This window comes from Rhipicephalus sanguineus, chromosome 3 (genome assembly GCF_013339695.2).
Source record: "Rhipicephalus sanguineus isolate Rsan-2018 chromosome 3, BIME_Rsan_1.4, whole genome shotgun sequence".
In the NCBI taxonomy this organism is placed as follows: Eukaryota; Metazoa; Arthropoda; class Arachnida; order Ixodida; family Ixodidae; genus Rhipicephalus; species Rhipicephalus sanguineus.
Genome location: NC_051178.1, coordinates 63,126,239 through 63,146,733, shown reverse-complemented (window position 1 = coordinate 63,146,733; position 20,495 = coordinate 63,126,239). Strand labels below are relative to the sequence as shown.

At 46.8% G+C, this 20,495-nt stretch overlaps 1 protein-coding gene across 4 annotated transcripts in view; it reads left to right on the top strand.

Annotated features, from left to right (window-relative positions):
• Positions 1-20,495, top strand: part of LOC119386681 (protein dachsous-like) — a 273,978-nt gene that overhangs the window by 213,172 nt on the left and 40,311 nt on the right. For all 4 annotated transcript variants that reach the window (XM_049413214.1, XM_049413215.1, XM_037653972.2 and 1 more), the window contains one exon: positions 273-496. In XM_049413214.1, coding sequence (XP_049269171.1) covers positions 273-496 — 224 coding nt within the window. The remainder of the gene's footprint in view (positions 1-272; positions 497-20,495) is intronic.

Below are 20,495 nucleotides of genomic sequence, written 5' to 3'. Positions count from 1 at the left end.
GGAAGCAGAAAGGCCGGGCGCTAAACTTCAAAAGCTGATGTTTAGCGCTTCTTCCTACTTCTTTCTTGTGTCTTTGTTTCCTATAGCTTGAGCTAATATGGATTTCTTTGATGTCAACAAACTCACCCAGCAACAAGTCTTACTCAAACTGCTGGAAGTTAGCTCTCCTTCATTGTCCATGTACGTTACCAGAACCTACAATTTCGCACAGTTTGGTTTGTGCGCACTTGTTTTGGCACTTGTGCGAAGAAACCCCCCATTTTTGTTTTCAGAGAGCATCGTGGGCACCCTTCAGGTGGCGGGCAACGCGAGCGAACCGTGGGGTGACATCGAGCTGCGCATGGCCGATCCCGAGGGTTCCCCGCTCACCATCTTGCCCGGAACCAAGAGCCTCGTACTTCGACAGAAGCTGGACAAGGAAGGCCGCGACGGTCTGCGCTCCGTCACCACCGACGTCATCTGCTCACCCAGGCACACGCGCAACAACGACCACCTGGTGAGCGTCACTCATTTACACCTTCTATATAACCCTCTCGTGAGTTTCTTTTGTTTTTATTCAGCTGTTATTAGAGTGCATGGTATTCAGAAAATGTTATAGTGTACGATCTCATACGACCTCAACCTAATATAATCGTATTTTCCGTTTTAGAAGGCATAATTGACTTTCTATGTATTTACATATATGTATAGTACGTGACGGACCAAGATATATATATATATATATATATATATATATATATATATATATATATATATATATATATATATATATATATATCCGGCTTTGCCCGCATTTAACTGTGAATGTTTTCTGTTTCTATGGCGGCGCAGTTCTCGTGATCGAACCATGTTGTTGCCACAATTATGCTCTTCCGCGGAAATGAATGTTACCGCTGGGCGCAATAACAGAAAGTAAGGGCGTTCGCTTATCGCCCTGGTTTCGAAGTGCTTTAAACGCAGATCGGTCGACACGTGCTTCGAAGTGTCCTTAAACAAAAGGTGCGGGCCACGTAGCGCTGTTGGAGCAGTAACAGAGCTGAGCTTAAGGTATATAACGAAAAATAAGACGTAACAACAGAAGACGAGCGGCCGCAGGTACTACGCGGAAAGCAAAAATAAACGCAGAACATGATGGACGTCTTCTTTTTTCTTTACTGTACGCGCATCCTGTATCATGGATGGATGGATGCTATGAGCGTCCCCTTTAAAACGGGGCGGTGACATGTCTGCCACCAGGCTCGAAGAAAAAAAAAAAAAAGCTTCCTTGTTTCATGTTGGCCTAATACCTTATCTACATTGATTAAATCTATGTTATTATAGGCGCGTGTTGCAATTAGTTACATAAACATGCAGGGTGGCAGAAAAAAGGCAAAATGGTTCGAGATTGAGGAGCAGTTAAGCAAGGAACAGATACAGAAACACACCTTAGAGACTTGGAAGGGCGTGCAGTGTGCCATCACCAGGCACACTGCAGCGCGCCTGGTGACGCGTGACGTCCATGGAGATTCTCGAAAAGGAAAGACAGATATGGGAGAGATGAAAATAAAAGTACTCTTACGCGCAGGTCTATAGACTAGTTTGTCCTCGTCGCCTGCAAGGATATAGGCGGAGCAGAGAACCCACTGGCACCGTTCACTGGAGCACATGGCCCTTACACCGCGCTATCTGAATCGTCCACCTGGCAGGAAGCGTATGATTTAACGACGCAGGGGACAGCGTGCGCTCGCCCGCCTATAATTGCGACTGGGAGAGCTAACGGAATTCTTTTTATCGCTGGCGGCGGCCTTGCCATGCAAATAGCGTCGCTCACGTGCATGCATGCGATGTGTGTAATTAAAGGCAAACGCCGGAGCGCTGCGGAAGCCAGCGTACTAGAGCGCACGTTGCCTGTGACGAAAGATTGGATAAGAGGAAAGACACAGCAAAAAAAAAAGAGAGATAAAAATGGAGGAAGGGCTGAGCGGAAGGAAAACGATCACGGACGCGGGACAGGCAGAACGGCGCACGACTCGGCGCTGTGCCTTGGCTCGACTGGATTTACATCGCGTAGACGACCCGTTATTTTTGTCTCGTCTTGTCTTCATTTCGTGCTTGAGTGTGAAGGCCCTTAGTTGGCTTGTCGCTATATCCGTGCCAAAAGTGTTCGCTACGCGGCCGACCAGGGATTCCTTCGTGCGCGTCATCTGGACGTCTGAGTCTCGTTGCGAACACGGAGGCGTGAAATGAGGTGACGAGTTTGTAGCTCTAGTCCGCTTCTTTCTCTCTCTTTTTTTTTCGTTTGTTTAGTTTTCTCACTCGTGTATACAATACAACGGCGACGGTTGTGCGTACAACCCCGGAGACACAGTGACCCGCCATGAACGGCACAGCGGCCTGACACCTCGGGCTTCGTCGACGCCGACATGTCACACTTCCTATATAATATAGTTCACGCGACGACGAGGTGCCGCGTGCTCGGAAGTGCCCCGCTAAAAGCGCACGCGTGTTGCTAAAACGCGTCGTGGCCCCAAGTATGCGCATACGGGAAGCGTCGACAGGTTTGTGCAAATCTGCTTTTCGCGGTTTACACATCAGCCGTGTTGGAGACCTCTTGGAAATATTTCTTACTGCCTGTCTTTTGTTTTTGTACGTTTATCCTTTTTATTATTTTTATGTCAGAAACTTCCTAGCTGTAGTCCTCACGTATTGCTGCCCAGAGTTACATCTGCGTAGAACCAAAGGGGTAGGCGAGGAGGGGGGGGGGTGATGAGCGTGAGGTGCTGAGCAAGCTGTAGCACTCGCCACAGTAGAGACCGAAGCTGGCATCTTTCTATGTGTCTTTCTTATATACGCGCTCAAAATCAGATCAAGGCACTTTGCACCTTTCCGTGTGTCGTCTAATACCCCTGACACACGGCCACTCTAAAGTCCTTTAGAAAAGGGGACATCTTCCGGAAAGGCGTTCGAGCGCAGTGACACACGACAAAGGAGTAACTCCCTTCCAGAAACGATCCTTTTCGGAAAGGCAGATCGCGCATCTACTTTTCGGCCAGGAAGGGAGTACTCTCGCACACAGTGCGCAGAATTTATGAATAAAAGAAAACATGTTGCAACACTAAGGTGCCTAGTGAGTTTTTTTTTTTTTGCGAGCGAAAATGTTTTAATTTTCAGCAGTAGAACGATTTGTCGAAAAGCGAACGTTTATACTTTCAAACGCCTGCACCACATCACTAGAAAACCGCCATGCCACCATTCGCTGATTCATAACAGGACCACGAGGAAACACGCCTCGCCTTCGCACAGTCAAGAAAAAGTACAGCAAAAGCAGGAACAGCAAAACAACTGTTCATAGTTGCCAGACGAAGTTAAGTTGCTGCTAAAAACGGAAAAAATGAACGGAAATTGCGAGTATGCGCGTTATAAGCCGCCAGACAATAAAAAAAAAGTTTTCATGCTTTAATATCGCGAAATATGATGTACATGTGCATTTTTAAATACATTTCCTATTTTGTTGCTTGCACAAACAGCGCCATTTTTTTCTACAGCGTTTTTCTGAGGAACCACTTAAAGCAGTTGTCCGGTGCCGTGTGTCATCGGCACAGCTCCTTTCTGCAAATGGTCCCTTTAGGCGACAAAAGGGGTTTACCTCAAAGTACTTTACTATTGCCCGTGTGTCAGGGGTATTACTCGCTACACACAGTAGGCGTGAAAATTTTAGAGACCATTGGGTCTCAGATTACTTGAAATTGCTGAGCAATTTGTGACTGTATTCGGTCTAACTGCACAGTACATGTTCTTATCGCGTTTTAGAAGAGGCCGGAAATCTTAATTCAAGGCTGTATGCTGTATGTATGCTGTAAGCAGCGGGAATATTGAGCTTTTTCTAGCGTCGTGTGGTCTCTAAACTTTTTGCGCTGACTGTACATTCTGCGCATTTTCCCGCAAGTACACTTTGGTGTTATTCCGCTTCTTTTTTATATGCGCAACGCAAGCCGTTTTCCGGTCATGAGGTTTGTGTTCGCGTTGAAAGAGCAGCCGGCGTGAACTCTCGAACTTGAGGGGCTTTGCGCTCGCAAATTGAACGAGATCACGAGAGACGCTGTCGGTGTAGCTGAGGGTTAGCGTTATGGCGCGTATCGGTATGTGTAAAAGAGAGATAAGAGCTTGCGGCTTTCTGCGGATGCGTCCCGCTTCAGTAATACTGCCGCAGTTAGATTGCGGTTTTCTCCTACGGCGGATACCACTTGCATTTATACTCGGACAGAATCCCGCTTTCCGTGCAGTCGACCTCTTCATGAGAATACGCGCCATTGCGTCTTGTAGGAACGAACCTCTGATACGTGAGGGTACAGTTTAGTCCCGCATTGGACCCGGCTGCTCGGGAATACATTCGGGTCGGAGCCATACAAATACGGCTAAATGCACTAGAAAAGAGAGGCTGAGATTGAGATGTAAGTAGCGCAAATATAACCCGAGAGGTTGGCCTACGGCTGTGTACTGCTGTGGGAACCAGCACAGGCACAATGTCAACCGAGACAAGAAAAATGAAACATGTCGCCGGTGTTGTGTCTTCTGGGTTTCACTGGGCCTTGGGGGTGAGAAACGGCAGTCCGGGTGCAATTAGCAAACAAGTCACGGAAGAATGAGTGCCAGAAAAACACGCAAAACGCACTATTGCACCAGCTGTCGACAGAGCGTAAATGAGTCCCTTGTCGCAGAGCTAGGAAATTGAAAGAAAAATTAAAACAGTTACGTTACTCAGGACATATCTATTCCCGCTTCTTCTTACACTCAAGTAAGGAGAAGCGGGAGTAGTGAGAAGTAAGGCTCATGCGCCCTAATATTCCCACCGTAACTAAGAAAGACAATAAACGAAGACCAGTACCTGAAGAAATGACGCCGCGGTTATTCAACTATACATACGGGTAACCGAGCACGAATTCATTCTATAGAGGTCGGTCTCATCTATCATCTCAACAGCTGCCGCTGTCATTTAGGTTAAACTAGCCACTCTCAAGCTCACACTGTCCCACATACTACAGCATCAACGCCGACAGAGCTTCCTTTCCTGTTTATAGTACTGTAATATGCGTCCTGGTGATAAAATGCGGCAATGGGGGATAACTTGCGGCGCTGAAGCAGCGCCTTACGGTTGTCCTGCATTGGTGCCATGGACAGCAAGTACACGAGATAAGAGAGGAATGCCAACAAGCTCTCTATAGCTGCAGTACGATGAAAAGCTGAGCTAGTTGGCATGGCTTCATAATTAAAGGATGAAGCGGGAAAAAGGCGACACGCGGAGATTTAAGAAACCCGAACAGCGCTGATCGCCAACTGAAGGCAGTCACTATCTCTGTATGTCGTTTTTTTATTTCTTTCTAGTTCTATTTTTTTTAGTTATCTCGATCGCTGAATGTGACATCGTACATCAGTGGCTGCCTGGGCACTGCGACAATGACACCACCAGTAGGCTTCTCGGTCCACCTTTGAAGAATCCGAAGAAATCCTATCCCTTTCTCTAGAACATATACTGCAAGGCATTTTTTTTTTCTTGCCAAAAGCTACGATATGTACGTACGCACGCATTCGTGTGCGTCTAGCCTTTCTAACTGGATACTGAGGGGAAAAAACTCCTGCTGCTGCTATCTTCAACGTCCGGACAACACATTCGTCTGAGCTGTCACTTTCCTTACTTGGCCAACATTGAAGGTAGCGTACGATCAAGGCCATCGCGCTAATCGACATTCCCAGGAATTATTTCTAAGCCGTTGGGCCCACCTGCCGAGTGCGCTAATCACTACCCTAATGAATAGTCACTTCACCTGGCATATCTCTCAAGACGAAAAAAGAAACACTGTACCGAGATCTGCTACTCGCGAACGGTACTTTCCCCTACGGGCACATTTATTTGGTCGATAACGATGAGCCTACCTGATATACTATACACGAGGCGCGAAACAACGAGTGAGCCACTGTGATAGACAGCCTACCGTTCGAAATAGCCATAGATTCTGGCGGGCTCGAGTAGGTATGGTTTATTAAGCACTCGCAGTTGCTACATGAAGTGTTGATTTGATTCCTCAGCTGCACACAATCGCCGTCATCAGCATAACACGAATGAGGCCAGCACCAGACGAAGTGTTTCAATCGATTCCTATTTTCGCCGTCTGCACCCCTCGCACAACAGCTTGGCTGTCCTAATCTGGTCGTTTCATCGGACAGCTCTCCAACGACCGCGCTTCAGCTCACAGTCATTAATTCCGCTACTCCACTCGGATATCAGTTGCCCGTCTCACGATTGACACCCCTCGCCTTACATGCCAGTTCTTCCTCTAAACTCTGCTCCGAATACCTCTCGTTTCTTTCACTGTCGTTACAGGTTTGTTTTGTGCAGGAACGGCAGCGAATACGGATGCACCGTTCTTTATTCCATGTGCCCCACGTTTCCGAGTACTCGGTTTTCGTGCGGTCCACATTGCAAGAAGGTAAAATAGTAACTCCAAACCGCAACCGGGAACTCAGAGAGCGACTACTTTAAGCATAGCGTTCCTGCTGATATATCGCCAGTAACGCTATGTTACTTTTACGAGCCATTCTTACATATATAGCATTCCTTTTTATTTGAGGACCTGAATTACTCCAGCCGATGGTTTAACCGACAGATTTGTTATCCGCATAGTTTTACTCTTGGCGTTCGCGATACCATATATGCCATCCAGCATATATCTGGCATAAAATGCAGTTTACACGAGAATTTAGCTCTCCCCCTTGCTGATCGTGCAACAAAGCGTGCGTGGAGTCATGCATGCGATTTACGTAAAAGCATTTCAGGTATGAACGTGGCCGCCGCGGTGCTGCAGTGGTTACGGTACTCGGTTGATGGCCTGCCGGTCGCGGCTGTCGCATTTCGATGAAGGCGAAATTCTAGAGGTCCCGTGTACTTATAGATTAGGATGCACGTTAGAGAACCCCATGCGGTCAAAAATTTCCGGGGCCCTCCACTACCACGTACGTGCCTCATAATCACATTGCGGTTTTCGCACGTAAAACCACAGATGATAATAATAATAATAATAATAATAATAATAATAATAATAATAATAATAATAATAATAATAATAATAATAATAATAATAATAATAATAATAATAATAATAATAATAATAATAATAACATTATTATTATTATTATTATTATTATTATTATTATTATTATTATTATTATTATTATTATTATTATTATTATTATTATTATTTCAGGTATGAATCTACAAAGACGATGCCTAAATAAAATCAAAATAAAGATGTTTATTCTCTCTCTCTCTACAAAAGTTTACTCAGAAATTTGTAATATAGGGCCGAATAAGAAGACACTGTTTCTTAATTCCTTAATTTACTCTCAGTGTAGCACTTGAAATGGTTCTAACGCACCGCTGCGTAGCATGCAATGATGTCGAAAGCCCAAGGCACTAGCACGAGCACCATATGAAAACACAGAGTATGTGATGAAGGATTCACGGCGTCAGTCAGAACACCAGTTTATTTCAACTGTCCTCATCTTCGTTTTCTTCATTTCCCAACCCGTGGCCCATCACACGCTTTCCCCCTTCCCCCGAGAGAGGGTGGAGGTTTTGGGCAACAGTAATTGCGGGGTTTGCTGATGTGCACAGTGTCAGCGGTTCTGCTTAACGGTGCCACGCATCGATCAGTTTCAAGGTTCACTGGAGACACTCGGCGAAGAACTGTGTAAGGCGCTTCACGACCAAACTGAGCTTTCCTGTGTTGGGGTAGCAAGGTGTTTCGAAAAGTTTACTAGCTCACCAACTTGATAATATAAGTGTTGGGGTTTTACGTCCCAAAACCGCGATATGATCATGAGGGACGACGTAGTGGAGGGCTCAGAAAATTTCGACCACCTGGGGCTCTTTAACCTGCACCTAAATCTAAGCACACGGGCCTCTAGCATTTTGCCTCCATCGAAATGCGGCCGCCGCGGCCTTCGGGTCAGCAATCGAGCACCATAACCACGCGACCACCGCGGCTCACTAACTTGAAGATCTTGTGTTAGGAATGATCCTATTCTTCTCATTGTAGACGAGCGTGTTCGTAACGGCATTCTCATTGATTCTCGCACACTTTCCAATGTCTTATCTATAAAGCTCGCGCAAAAATCCCACACATTAGATGTGATGGTGAATATTTGGTTACTTATATATATTTGCTGAGAATTCTCGCCGAAAAATGAACATAGTCTAAGATGTTTTTCCGAGTAAGGGCCCAAGCCCGTAGTCACAATAAGCTCTCACGATAATTGTTCGTATGTAGCGAATTCCAGGGAACCCTGACTATAAAATTATCGCTGGCAAAGGCACACAGCACTTATGGACAAAAATATTGCCCCAGAAGCTTAGATGTGCACATCAGTTGAGCTCAGCATCGTCAAAGGTAAAATAGCTCCATACACAGTACACGGAGAGCAAGGCGAAGACAGTGAGCGTGTGTTCGTTTTGTACGAGACAAAACAAGTCACTACATGTTTCGTCTATGCTTCTTCCGTTCCCATACACGCGAGTGGTCTTGCGATCCGAGAACAAGCTCTCCGAGAAAGGCTGCGAGCATTTCCCACGCGCGCGAGCGTGTGCACACGAGAAAACGATCGTGATCAACGAGAGTCGGTATGCCCGTTTTGGGCAGCGATGGCGGTGCGCGCACACACGCACGGACGCACGCATCGGTATTCGCCAGTTGCAACGATGGGGCTCGCGCGGCGTCCACCACACCCCTTCAAGCTCGGAAGTTGAAACGTCGTAAAGAGCGGTTTGGCACACGCGATGACAGCAGGAGAACGCCCTTAATGAAGCCGCCCGTGTGAGCGGCAATTAATTTCTTCCCGAGCACGACGCGTGGAAGCCGCATAGCGCGCCTTCGGTGATCGCCGTAGAACTGCCGGACCAACGGCGAAAGTACGGCCCTCGATAATAACGGAGATACGACGATTCCACTCAAGACGCGCGCTTTCTCCGAGACGCCCGGGGGACATTTCCGGGAGCACAGTACGCGAGGTCTTCGGCCTCGAAGCTTTTGTTTTGAGTTTGGGCGTGACTGCGCGTGAGAGCGAAGCTTCGAGGAAACACGAAAAGGCTCGTTTACGCAATGCGGCATCCCTCCGTGCGTGTTCGAGTACCGACCGCGCTGCGCGACGCGATTCTCGGAGCAGATATCGCACGCGCCGAACTCATCGAGGAAAAGCGCCGTTCATCGATATCCGAGTAAGGCGAAAGCGCGCGCTGAGCGCAATCTGAATGATCGCAATCGACGATCAGTTGACTGATGCGCACTAGACGCACAAAACCTGAAATGGAAAGCCGACCAGCAGCTTGAATCAGTGGACGAGACTTCTCTGGAACGCGAGGTAGCGTGCTCAAATGCTGGCCTTCGTGGGCTCATTAGAATGACGACTGAATACGCAAAAAAGAAAGAAAAGAAAAGAAAACATTGTACCCGTATGTTTAGGCTGACAGCAAAGTAAGGTATGTTGCCAATATTTGTGCGGAGCACCTCGCGAAAGCTTCGGAATCGTGAAATGTACAAATCTGATCCAAGAAAAACATCCCAGAGAAAAAAATTACCTCGGTACCTGAACTTATATGGTCCGACTCTGAATGAACGACCCATATTTTATACACTGCATCAAATTCAATGTCTGTCATTGTACATAGAATTAGTTGTTCCATATTAACTCACTATGGTAGGCGTCTCAGAGCAGCATCAAAGTCTGCATTTGGAAGGGTTTTTTAAAAACTCTTAATCAGTGTCCTGCTGTTTCATCACCCGGGCTCAAGTCCGGCTAGCCTGTGATGCACCATTCCGGCAGCACAGGCTAGCCAGATGGCCTAATACTCCTTTCTTTTCTTTCTTTCTTTCTTTCTTTCTTCTTTCTTTCTTTCTTTCTTTCTTTCTTTCTTTCTTTCTTTCTTTCTTTCTTTCTTTCTTTCTTTCTTTCTTGCTTGCTTGCTTGCTTGCTTGCTTGCTTGCTTGCTTGCTTCCTTTATCATTATCAAATGTTCTCGTTTAGATCGAATAGACCAACAAATAAGTATTCGATTCGTATTCGAAGTTTCGAATAATCGCGCATCGCTGCTTCGTTCCCAGAGCGCACCGTCCGGACGGACTGGCCTTGCGCTCTCTCCACGCCTCTGCACGGCGACGGCGTTGGAGAGATGAGCCGGCCAGGTTGGTTGATGCGCCAGCTCTACCTCTCACGCCGTTGACCTTTCACCCGCGTGCGGCTCCTTATTCGAGTGTTTTCGTTGTCGTTGTTTCTTACGCGCAGCTAGCGGCAGCGTCGGTAATGATTTTCACCGCGACTCGGTCGACCTTTGACCCGACGCTTCCGCAGAGATGCAGAGCTCGAGCGATTAGTAGCGGTGGTGCATGAATAGCCGGACTAATGAATAGCCGCACGCCGCAGCTACGTGCTAGCACGTGCGGTCATAAGTTCTCGTAGCTTCCTGAGTTTATTTCTTATAGTTCTATTTCAGTTCTCTCTCTCGAGACCATTGTTGTTTTCAGGAGGTCTTCGCCCCTATTCGCGTGGCCTGCGCAACTTGTTTATGTTGTGTACTGCATTTGCGTCAGGGATGCTCATCCGCTTAAAAGTGAGGAGGAAGATTCGTAAAACTGCTACGTTGGAGCACTCAGCACGTTGCAGGGATCACAGTTTGGCTAGACGGTCTCGACTCATGTTAGCTCTAGCGCGTGGTTACAAGAGGATGCAGCAGGAGGGCTTCATAAGTGCTAATATTTTCATGAGGAAAATAAAGAATGAATACAATAGCTCACTGACTAGCAATCGCTCATTCGCTAGAGCACGGCACTGTTTTGCACGAAATAGCGGATTTATTAGAACTGGTTCTCGTGTTCCGACCTGGAGTGATCGCAAAAGCAAAAATACTCGTTTTATCGTACTTCGGCCGAACTCTAGCAAGAACACCATTTCTTTAGAAATAATCCGCACTGCACATCTAAAGCGTACCTTATAATTAAATGGTCGTTTTGGTACACTAAGGCCCGTAATTTATTTTCCTGTGCAAGAATGCTGCCAGTGATCCCAATTTTAATCATTTTCTCCGCGCCATAATCAATACAAATTCCGTGTGTTTCACAGTACAATGTGTTTTGGATGGTTCATATCAACTACAAGCGCGTACATCGCGGATCTACAAACGAAGTTAGATATTGTAGAGACGGAAGGAACATCTCGTAGCAAAAAAAGTAGAGGAGATCGATCTGCAATAATGCCCGAGCTAGACTGTTGCTCATTTGCATTGGTTATCTCTGCAGTTCCGGAAGCCTGGCATCTTGTTTCAATAGTATTACTATGGTGGCTAGAGGGGGAAGTGTGACGGGCGAGAGCGGAGGGCTGTACGAATTCCCAATGAAAGATGGCGGTCACACCAGGTGGCGCTACCTGCGCCGTAGGTGCTTGTGGCAGCATTTGCCTGCTTTGCGTATGGCCGCTAGACGTTAGTTTCACTTGTTTCTAATAATCGCTTATACCCCGCGCCCGTGCTGTTAAAGGCACTACGTGTTTGTTTCGCTAAGATGCATGTGTTGCAAGATCTTAGCGGTGTTAAGCAAGAGGGGAAAAAAAAGAAAACCAAGAATGCTTTTAAATCAGACCGAACTGGCGTGCCTCCAGGTTTTCATATTTAAATGTTTCTTAATATCGGTTTGCTTTGACATGTTTAATCTGCAACAGTGTGCAAAAACTGGGCTAGTTGGTTGATTTTGATGGTAAAAGCAGCGCAGAAAGACGGCAACACGAGAAGAAGAACGACACAGGACAGGCGCTGAACTGTTCAGCGCTGGTCCTGTGTCGTTGCTATTATCGTGTTCCTTTTTCACTGCTTTTTTGAACTAAACCACTTGTTCGGCTGCATAGCTCAGCTGACTTTAAAGTGTTCTTTCCTCTTGGTGAAATGTAAACTGTTTACAATCGTTCATAGCGTGTATATTGGCTGCAGTGTAGTGCGGTTTTTTTTTTTCTCTCTTAGTCCGCACCCCCCCCCCTTCATTTCCTCTGCATTGTAGGGGGTTCTCTTGAGCGCGAAATGTTCAAAGCATTGATATTTTCCGGCTCCTTTCCTTGAGAAACTTGAAGTGGGGATCGGAATGCTGCAGCTGGAGGCTCTTTGATACTGAACATTTTATCTTATTATTTCAGCAATAGTTGTATCTATACAAGGGCCAATGATTTCTGTTAACTTACGGCTTTAGATGCATACTAAATACACGCAAGGGAAATGGTAAACATGTTATTTATCACACATTTGTCATCCCATACTTATGTCAGACATTTTTTATCACATACTTCCCCATCACGTCAAGAGGTCAAATTACTTGACCCTCCTCAACTTCAAGTGGTTTTGGCGCTCCCTTTGGACACTCCTGTCTGCTTTTCTTTTTTTTTTGGTAAAGTACTTCGGTGCGTCCGGGAACACCGTAGGCACAGCGTCTTCTGACAAACGCGGGGTATCTCAACAACATCACCGTTTATAATGTACTGGTATATCCTTTCGATGAAACTCACGTTGAAGTGCCGCTCGCAAACAACACTGTCCCTCGTCAGCTTCTTTGACAGTCCGCTTAATATTTCGAGCTCGTTGCTCTCGCCTCGAGAGATCCTACGGGGCTTTAAAGACCGAAAGCTTCTCGGAGCACGATCTACACCCGCCTTTACAGCCAGGGACGAAGCATGTACTTGCGTGATTTGACGGCATGGTTCGCAGAACACGTGGGTAAACAAACGACGACAGCGAAGGCGAGGCATCCGAACAAGGTGACGGCACAGCACAGAGAGAACGAACGACGCGAACGAGCCTAAGCAAGCGCGGCGAGCACCTACTACTACATCAGCGCCCCTTGCGGCGGCCAGAACTTTCATTGCATTCCGCGCATCCCTCTCCCACGGCGGGGATGCAGCGCCCGTCACACTTCCCCCTCTAGCCACCATAGTATTACCAAGTATACTAGTCAGAACAGTTGCAAGCGCTCACTGTTTTTTGTTATACATGGGCCCGAGGATACGAGGCCGTACACTCCTACAGAGCGATGCTGAAAAGGATAAGAGGAGAAAGGGAAACAAAATGAGTTCAATCATGAGCGCGAAATTTTGCTGGCAGACTTTTCAAAGCACATTGCCTTTTTCTTACTTGGATTTAAATTTTACTGTTAATGCTCTTGCCTCCGCAGAGCTGGATAGCAAAATGAAATTGTGGTGACAGAGGCAGGATACTACATTCTTCGATGTTCACCTAGATGAGTGCAAAAGGTTTCGCGCGTATTTTGTCTCAGTGCACCTGTATGACCGTGTTATAGAGATAACAACCACACCCAGGTTTCTCAGCTCCACTCCTGCACATGACGTGTGACTTATTCCTCAGTATTTTACTGGTCTTGGTTGGTTTATCTCTGCTAAACAGCCTCTCTCCACGCAGTTTGAGCAAACGGGTCGGTAGGTGCCACCTGACACGGCAATTTCTTCTGTGAGCCAAACTAAACGTGGTCACTAGCTTGAGTTGTCGCTGGGTGCAATTGCCCTGACCAAGACAAAACCAGAGACACTCATGGCATTCGGCAAAGTCAAACAAGGCGTTAACTTGGGTGTTAACAAGGCGTTAACCCGGCACGAAGCAGTGAAGTGGTTGGCCTAAAATATACGCCTAGACACTGCGGCAGTACCGCAGCGCTTTTGTGCGAAAGCCTCGACACCGCTTTAGGAAACAAGGGTGACGACGGTGCTATGCCCGAATTCGTCGCTGCACCGTGCGCCCGCGCGGTCCAACTGAGGCAAGATGCGTGCGACAGAAACGAAGAACAAAAAGAAGGCTATACGTACACGTTCAGAGGAGGCTGAAAACACCAAGATGAAGAATATGAAGAACGAGCGAGAAAACAAGAAGAACGCGGTGCGCGTGTTTGTGTGGTGCCTTACCGTGGTGCGGTCGCCCGTTGCTTCCTTCCTCCCTCGGAGCGTGACGGGAGCTCGGCACGGGTCGGGTCTCCCGGTCACCGCCGCCTCGGGTGCCACGCGTCTTCCGAGCATGTGGTGTCCGCCGCTCACCGTACACCTGTACTGGTGCCACGTGGCGCGAACCCGTGACGGACAAGAAGGAAGCGCTAACTGAAGGTCATCGCTTGTATTGTCGCCGCATTTTTTATAAGACCGTTGATGGCGTGGCTCAAGAAGAATCGGATATTCAGACACGCAAAATTAACACGCAGAACGCACCGTTGGTCTTGTCACAATATTAACCGAGGATTGTGCGCTGCACTATGACAAACTTAATTTTTTTGATAAAACTGTGTGATTGCAAGCCCCTGGCACTAGCCCTCTTGGAACTGAACAGACCGGTTGCATCGCGGTACTCCCTTACATTTAAACTGTTTTTGTGGTGGATGGTGCATTAAGGTATCGTCCTCTTTGTATTTCAAGAATTGCGGCTCACACACGACTGACTCTCATTAAAACAAACAATTTCGATGCCTGTACGAACAACCGCGCACGACAGTGCTGTAATAAGTTTTTCGACCGGCACAATTTGTTCAACCTATCCTGGGCTGAAAAAGAAACCCCGCTTGTCCTTGTCCAACTAACGATCTTGTTAACACTGTGGGCCGTCTGGTCTAGGCAGGGCTACAACTGTGATCTGTTCAGTTTACGCACTTTCCGCGCCAATTTTTGTACGGCCGCACCTCAAGAAATTGTATATGCTACGCAGAGCTGCAAGGTGTTCGAGTATTGGCTGCCGCGCAGACAAACGTTCGGTACGTTTACTTTGGCCTGTGTGGTTCTCATGATGACGTGACTTCTGTACAGCACTGGCTACACGCAAGTGGGCAACGGCGCATCTACCTTGTTTTAAACGAGCTTAATACTGCGCTAACAGGGGCTTATTAGCTACAGACATATATCCAATACGTCTGCTGGTCAGAGAAGCTAAGCTGGATATAGAAACGACTTGCACCCTCCGCGGGTGATTCCACCACGATTGTTAAAGAGTCAAGTACTTTAAACAAGCCCAGGCACATCAGACACTGCCCCTTCCCCCGTCTGATGGACTTCACCGCCATAGAGTAAGATTAGTCGATGAGAAGGATTTCATTTTTCTTTTTGAGTATTTATCTCAAAAGGGTGGCTCAGTTTCCTCATGTTTCAATTAGGAACGTCGAGAGGATGCTTATTTCTAAGAACAAACGCGTGTACACTCTATTTAAATTCTAACTTCACTGCTGCGCTTAGGCATGGTTCTGTTCCTGACGTCTGCGAGACACATAAATTTAGTGTTTTCAATGTGTTCAGGCACGTTGATGGTCACTTGATTGTTTCTACATAGCATAGATTAACACTCAACGGTGCGTAATACCATAATCTGCTAAAAGATTCTACTTGAGCGTTTCTTCATTTAACGATCGTGGCTCAATTTCGCACCGAGGGTGCACTGTTGTTTCTACATATCTAGCCTAGGTTGTTTTACCTGAACATAATGCATCCTAATGACATGGCTGTTAATCAGATCACAAAACATTGCCCTCTGGTTAACAGCCCCACCATTAACGTCAGCCTTCTCTGGATAAAAGCCGCAATTTTTATTGCACTTTATCAAAACCCTCTCAAACTTGCTTAACAAATAGGTACGACGTAGAGGGTGTTTTGTTCAGCGCCCGGCCGATACACTAGGTCAAGTCAAGTCTTGCAAGTACATCAAAAAATATTTAGGCACAATGGTCTAAGGACTTTTGACTCGGCGAAAAGGTTTCCTTGAATTTAATATGCGTTTTTTTTATTTGTCGTTTTTATCTTTTTTTCTGTTTTGCTCTATTTTTTCTGTTCTTTTAATCTTTATTCTGTTTTTTTTTTGTCTGTTCGTGTGACATGTTTAAAGAACATTAAGAAACCAATAATAACAAAGGTGAATACTTTATTTGGAGCCGAAGGATCAGGCTGCTTGGCATATGCACCGGACTGCGGTAACATTAAATTTTTCATCGTAACTCGTACCCCGCGCAAGCTCGCTTGTGTACTTCACTGGTAGAGCCAATATCGCGAACTTTCATAGCGTGTCGAATCGGAAAAGTTTGTTTTCCTCACGTAATGTTATACGCGATGAGAGTAAGGTTGCCACCATCGCAAACGAGGCTACTTGTCCGGGACTCGTTGACCGTCGACAGCGCCTACCGCATCCGTCATTGGGAAAAAATGGACAGCTCGTATGCATGAGTGCGGTACCGGCGTCTGTAAGTATAATAATTTAAAGGAAAGCAGCAGGTCATCTGATAGAGGCAAGCAGTGGCAGAAGAAGAGTCGCTGCTTGACCGAAATACGAAGTATGTGGACTATTATTTGCTTATCCATGGCTTGGACATGTGCTCTCCTATCATGGCATAAGAGGATGGGCCGCAGTGCGTGTATAGTGTTGCAGCCAACCGTTGATTGTACGCTGTGATGTAAATAACATGGCTGGAGCACTCGGAAAACACAACTGATAGTATGCCAGTTGTGTCTAGTACTTTTCTTCTGCGTTTTGTGTTGTTAAACCTGCCCTTCCGACCGTTCGGCCTCCGTTACCATAACCAAAACAGCTATATTAGGCTACGTGCGGCGTGTGTTCGTCACGGTCTCCTAGGCCTACTCGGAATGCTGTCTCAGTCTATGAACTAAATATTCCCTATTGGTTGTTGCTTTTGACACTGTATTGGGGATATTAACAGAAAACATGTGAACTTCTCTGTCCAGAGACTGTTTGTGGAGTTTCAGACTTCAAGCGGGAAAGATTTGTTTGCTTTAAGATAGTTTCATTGTGCATCGTAAACTGCAGTATCTTCATTTTTTTTACCACACATCCTTTTGCTGTACACATCCTTTTTTTTAATGTGGTGCGTTGGAATTGTTTCCTCTAATATATGCGACGGCGTTCCGACCGGGCACAGTTATAAGCGGCTTGCCTGTCTTCACTCAAATAACGTTTTTAAATGCGAAGCATTTCTTAGCGAACTTCTGCGACTTTGAGCGTATCTATCTATCTATCTATCTATCTATCTATCTATCTATCTATCTATCTATCTATCTATCTATCTATCTATCTATCTATCTATCTATCTATCTATCTATCTATCTATCTATCTATCTATCTATCTATCTATCTATCTATCTATCTATCTATCTAGCCGCCTACGACTTCGTGCTCTCCTGGTCGCTTGGTTCATCGAATGTGCACCAAAATTGGTATGGCGTAACATGACTGTATGGCGAACATAAATGACAAGTCATAACATGAAAATCATGACACGCATGTCATGTACAGCATGATTTACATGCTACGCTCATCGTGCGCTGGCGGCCGTTTCGCTAGTTTGATATGCACCAAAATTGGTATCTTGCTACGTGACTGTGTGACGAACATAAATAACACGAGTTAACATGAAAATCATGACACGCATGTCATGTACAGCATGACTTACGTGCCACGCTCATGGTGCACTGGCGGCCGTTTCGCTTGCTTGATCTACCCCGAAATTGGTATTGCGCGACGTGACTGTGTGACGAACATAAAAACACGAGTTAACATGACAATCATGACACGCATGTCATGTACATACAGCATGACTTACGTGCCACGCTCATGGGGCGCTGGCGGCGGTTTCGCTAGCTTGATCTACCCCGAAATTGGTATCTTGTGACGCGACTGTGTAACGAACACAAATAACACGAGTTAACATGACAATCATGACACGCATGTCATGTACAGCATGACTTACGTGCCACGCTCATGGGGCGCTGGCGGCGGTTTCGCTAGCTTGATCTACCCCGAAATTGGTATTGCGCGACGTGACTGTGTAACGAACATAAGTAACACGAGTTAACATGAAAATCATGACGCGCATGTCATGTACAGCATGACTTACGTGCCTCGCTCATGGGGCGCTGGCGGCGGTTTCGCTAGATTTATATACACCAAAGTTGGTATCTTGTGACGTGACTGTGTAACGAACATAAATAATACGAGTTAACATGAAAATCATGACGCGCATGTCATGTACAGCATGACTTACGTGCCACGCTCATGGAGCGCTGGCGGCCGTTTCGCTAGCTTGATCTACCTCGAAATTGGTATTGCGCGACGTGACTGTGTGACGAACATAAAAACACGAGTTAACATGACAATCATGACACGCATGTCATGTACAGCATGACTTACGTGCCACGCTCATGGGGCGCTGGCGGCGGTTTCGCTAGCTTGATCTACCCCGAAATTGGTATTGCGTGACGTGACTGTGTAACGAACACAAATAACACGAGTTAACATGACAATCATGACACGCATGTCATGTACAGCATGACTTACGTGCCACGCTCATGGGGCGCTGGCGGCAGTTTCGCTAGCTTGATCTACCCCGAAATTGGTATTGCGCGACGTGACTGTGTAACGAACATAAATAACACGAGTTAACATGGAGATCATGACACGCATGTCATGTACGGCATGACTTACGTGCCACGCTCATGGGGCGCTGGCGGCGGTTTCGCTAGATTTATATACACCAAAATTGGTATCTTGTGACGTGACTGTGTAACGAACACGAGTTAACATGAAAATCATGACACGCATGTCATGTACAGCATGACTTACGTGCCACGCTCATGGGGCGCTGGCGGCCATTTCTCTAGCTTGATCGACCCTGAAGTTGGTATTGCGCGACGTTACTGTGTGACGAACGTAAATAATAGGAGTTAACATGAAAACCATGACACGCATTTTCCTCAATGACATACAAGACGATGTATGCAGCTCTTTGCTGGCTGCTTCGCATTACGTCGATTCCCACAATGCGTGGGATCTGCCGGCTTTTTTATTGTATATGTTGGCGTGACACTTGCGAAAACATAGCTTGAAAAGCTTACACAGAGGTGGGCATGCACGTGAACCATTACTCGGGAGAAGATGAGCCGTCAGCTGTAATATTTACCAAGTACTGTATGGCTAGAGACGCGCGAATTTTTTCCGGCCTGTTTCAGCCATGAACCTATATTCCAACTCGCTCATTTTTCTGTCTTTCTGAATCTACTTGTCTTATTCATTGTTTCGTAGAATCGACGGCGACTCTTTTGTAGAACGCGCTATGAAAGGCGAAACGCTTTGAACAGAATAAAGCCATATCGATACATACGTCGCTTCACGTATACAGGTTCTTGAAAACAATTCACAATTCGTTAGAGGGCGAGTGCGCCAGAACACAAGCTCAGTGCAGCTCGTGTGAAATCTCAGGAGTACATCCGCATTCAGTATGAAAAGGACGCTGAGGTGAACGTAACTTGCGTAAACAGTTCTAAATTAGCCTCGGCCACCTTTTTTAACCCTCGTTGGAACTCGCAGCACGGCGCCCCAAGCGCCTCAACAGAGCGTAAAAAATCACAAGTGGGTACCTACAGAAAAAAGTCGACAGTTTTTTTTTCGTCTAGCGTCACCTCGAAACGTCGGTGTTTACGGAAGCGTGATCACCCTCTATATAGTGTGGAATGCGGCGTAGTATAACCCAGCTATCCGCAAGAAAAGTGTAGCAAAAACAGGTTTGAACTCGTGTATATGAACTACGAGGTGGTTATTTCCGGAGACCGACCGCCATCAACCATAGCATCGTTGCAGAGCTATTCTTCAGCTGCGGACGGCGTTTACGACTTGTGTAAGCGTTGCGGGCTTGTGTTTACCAGTCGTACTCGAACCCCATGTACGCGACGGTGCGTTGCCACGTAATGCGCAGTAAGAGGGGATTCTCAGCACAGCGGATATTTATTAAACCTGTTTGCGTTCAGAGCTTCAGTGAAGACGAGGCGTTTAATTGTGGATTGTCCGAACGACCGATGGTTGGATTTGAGCGCCGCCGTCGGCGCATGAAAGAGTATTGGCCTCGAGGCCCACCACTGGAAACGCCAGCGCCACCGTCGGCGTGACGTGCTTGGCAGGATCACGTGGTCTCAGCGGCCGCGTCGGCTGCTTGTGGAGCACTGCCGCGTGCTTTGAAAACGAGTTTCAAGTCCCACATGCGCGGCGGTCTGTTCAAATTCGGAAGTTTTCTCTCATTTTCTGCTCAATTGAAACCATTGTAATAGAGTGGCTGCCTCCGAAGGCGACGAACATGGGGCTGTTCCGCTCGGTGCCGCAGTGCCGCGCTTACGCAAAGGAGCCCAGTGTCAGCCTGCACTGGTAACCGCTGGACACGAAACAGCGTGAAGCATGGGTTGTAAAGCTAAGAACCGGCAAGTAGCCATCCGCTACGAGTCTTGTGTGCAACAAGCACTTCCGCGACGAAGATTTCTGTTACTGCGTCGGGCCTGCGATGTTCGGTGAGTAGCAGACAGCGCGCACTGAGACGATGGCTCGCGCGCGCTTCCCGCCGGCAAATGATGCTTATCTGCCACAGGATGGTAAAAGCGCTACCTTTTACCACGTGCGATGC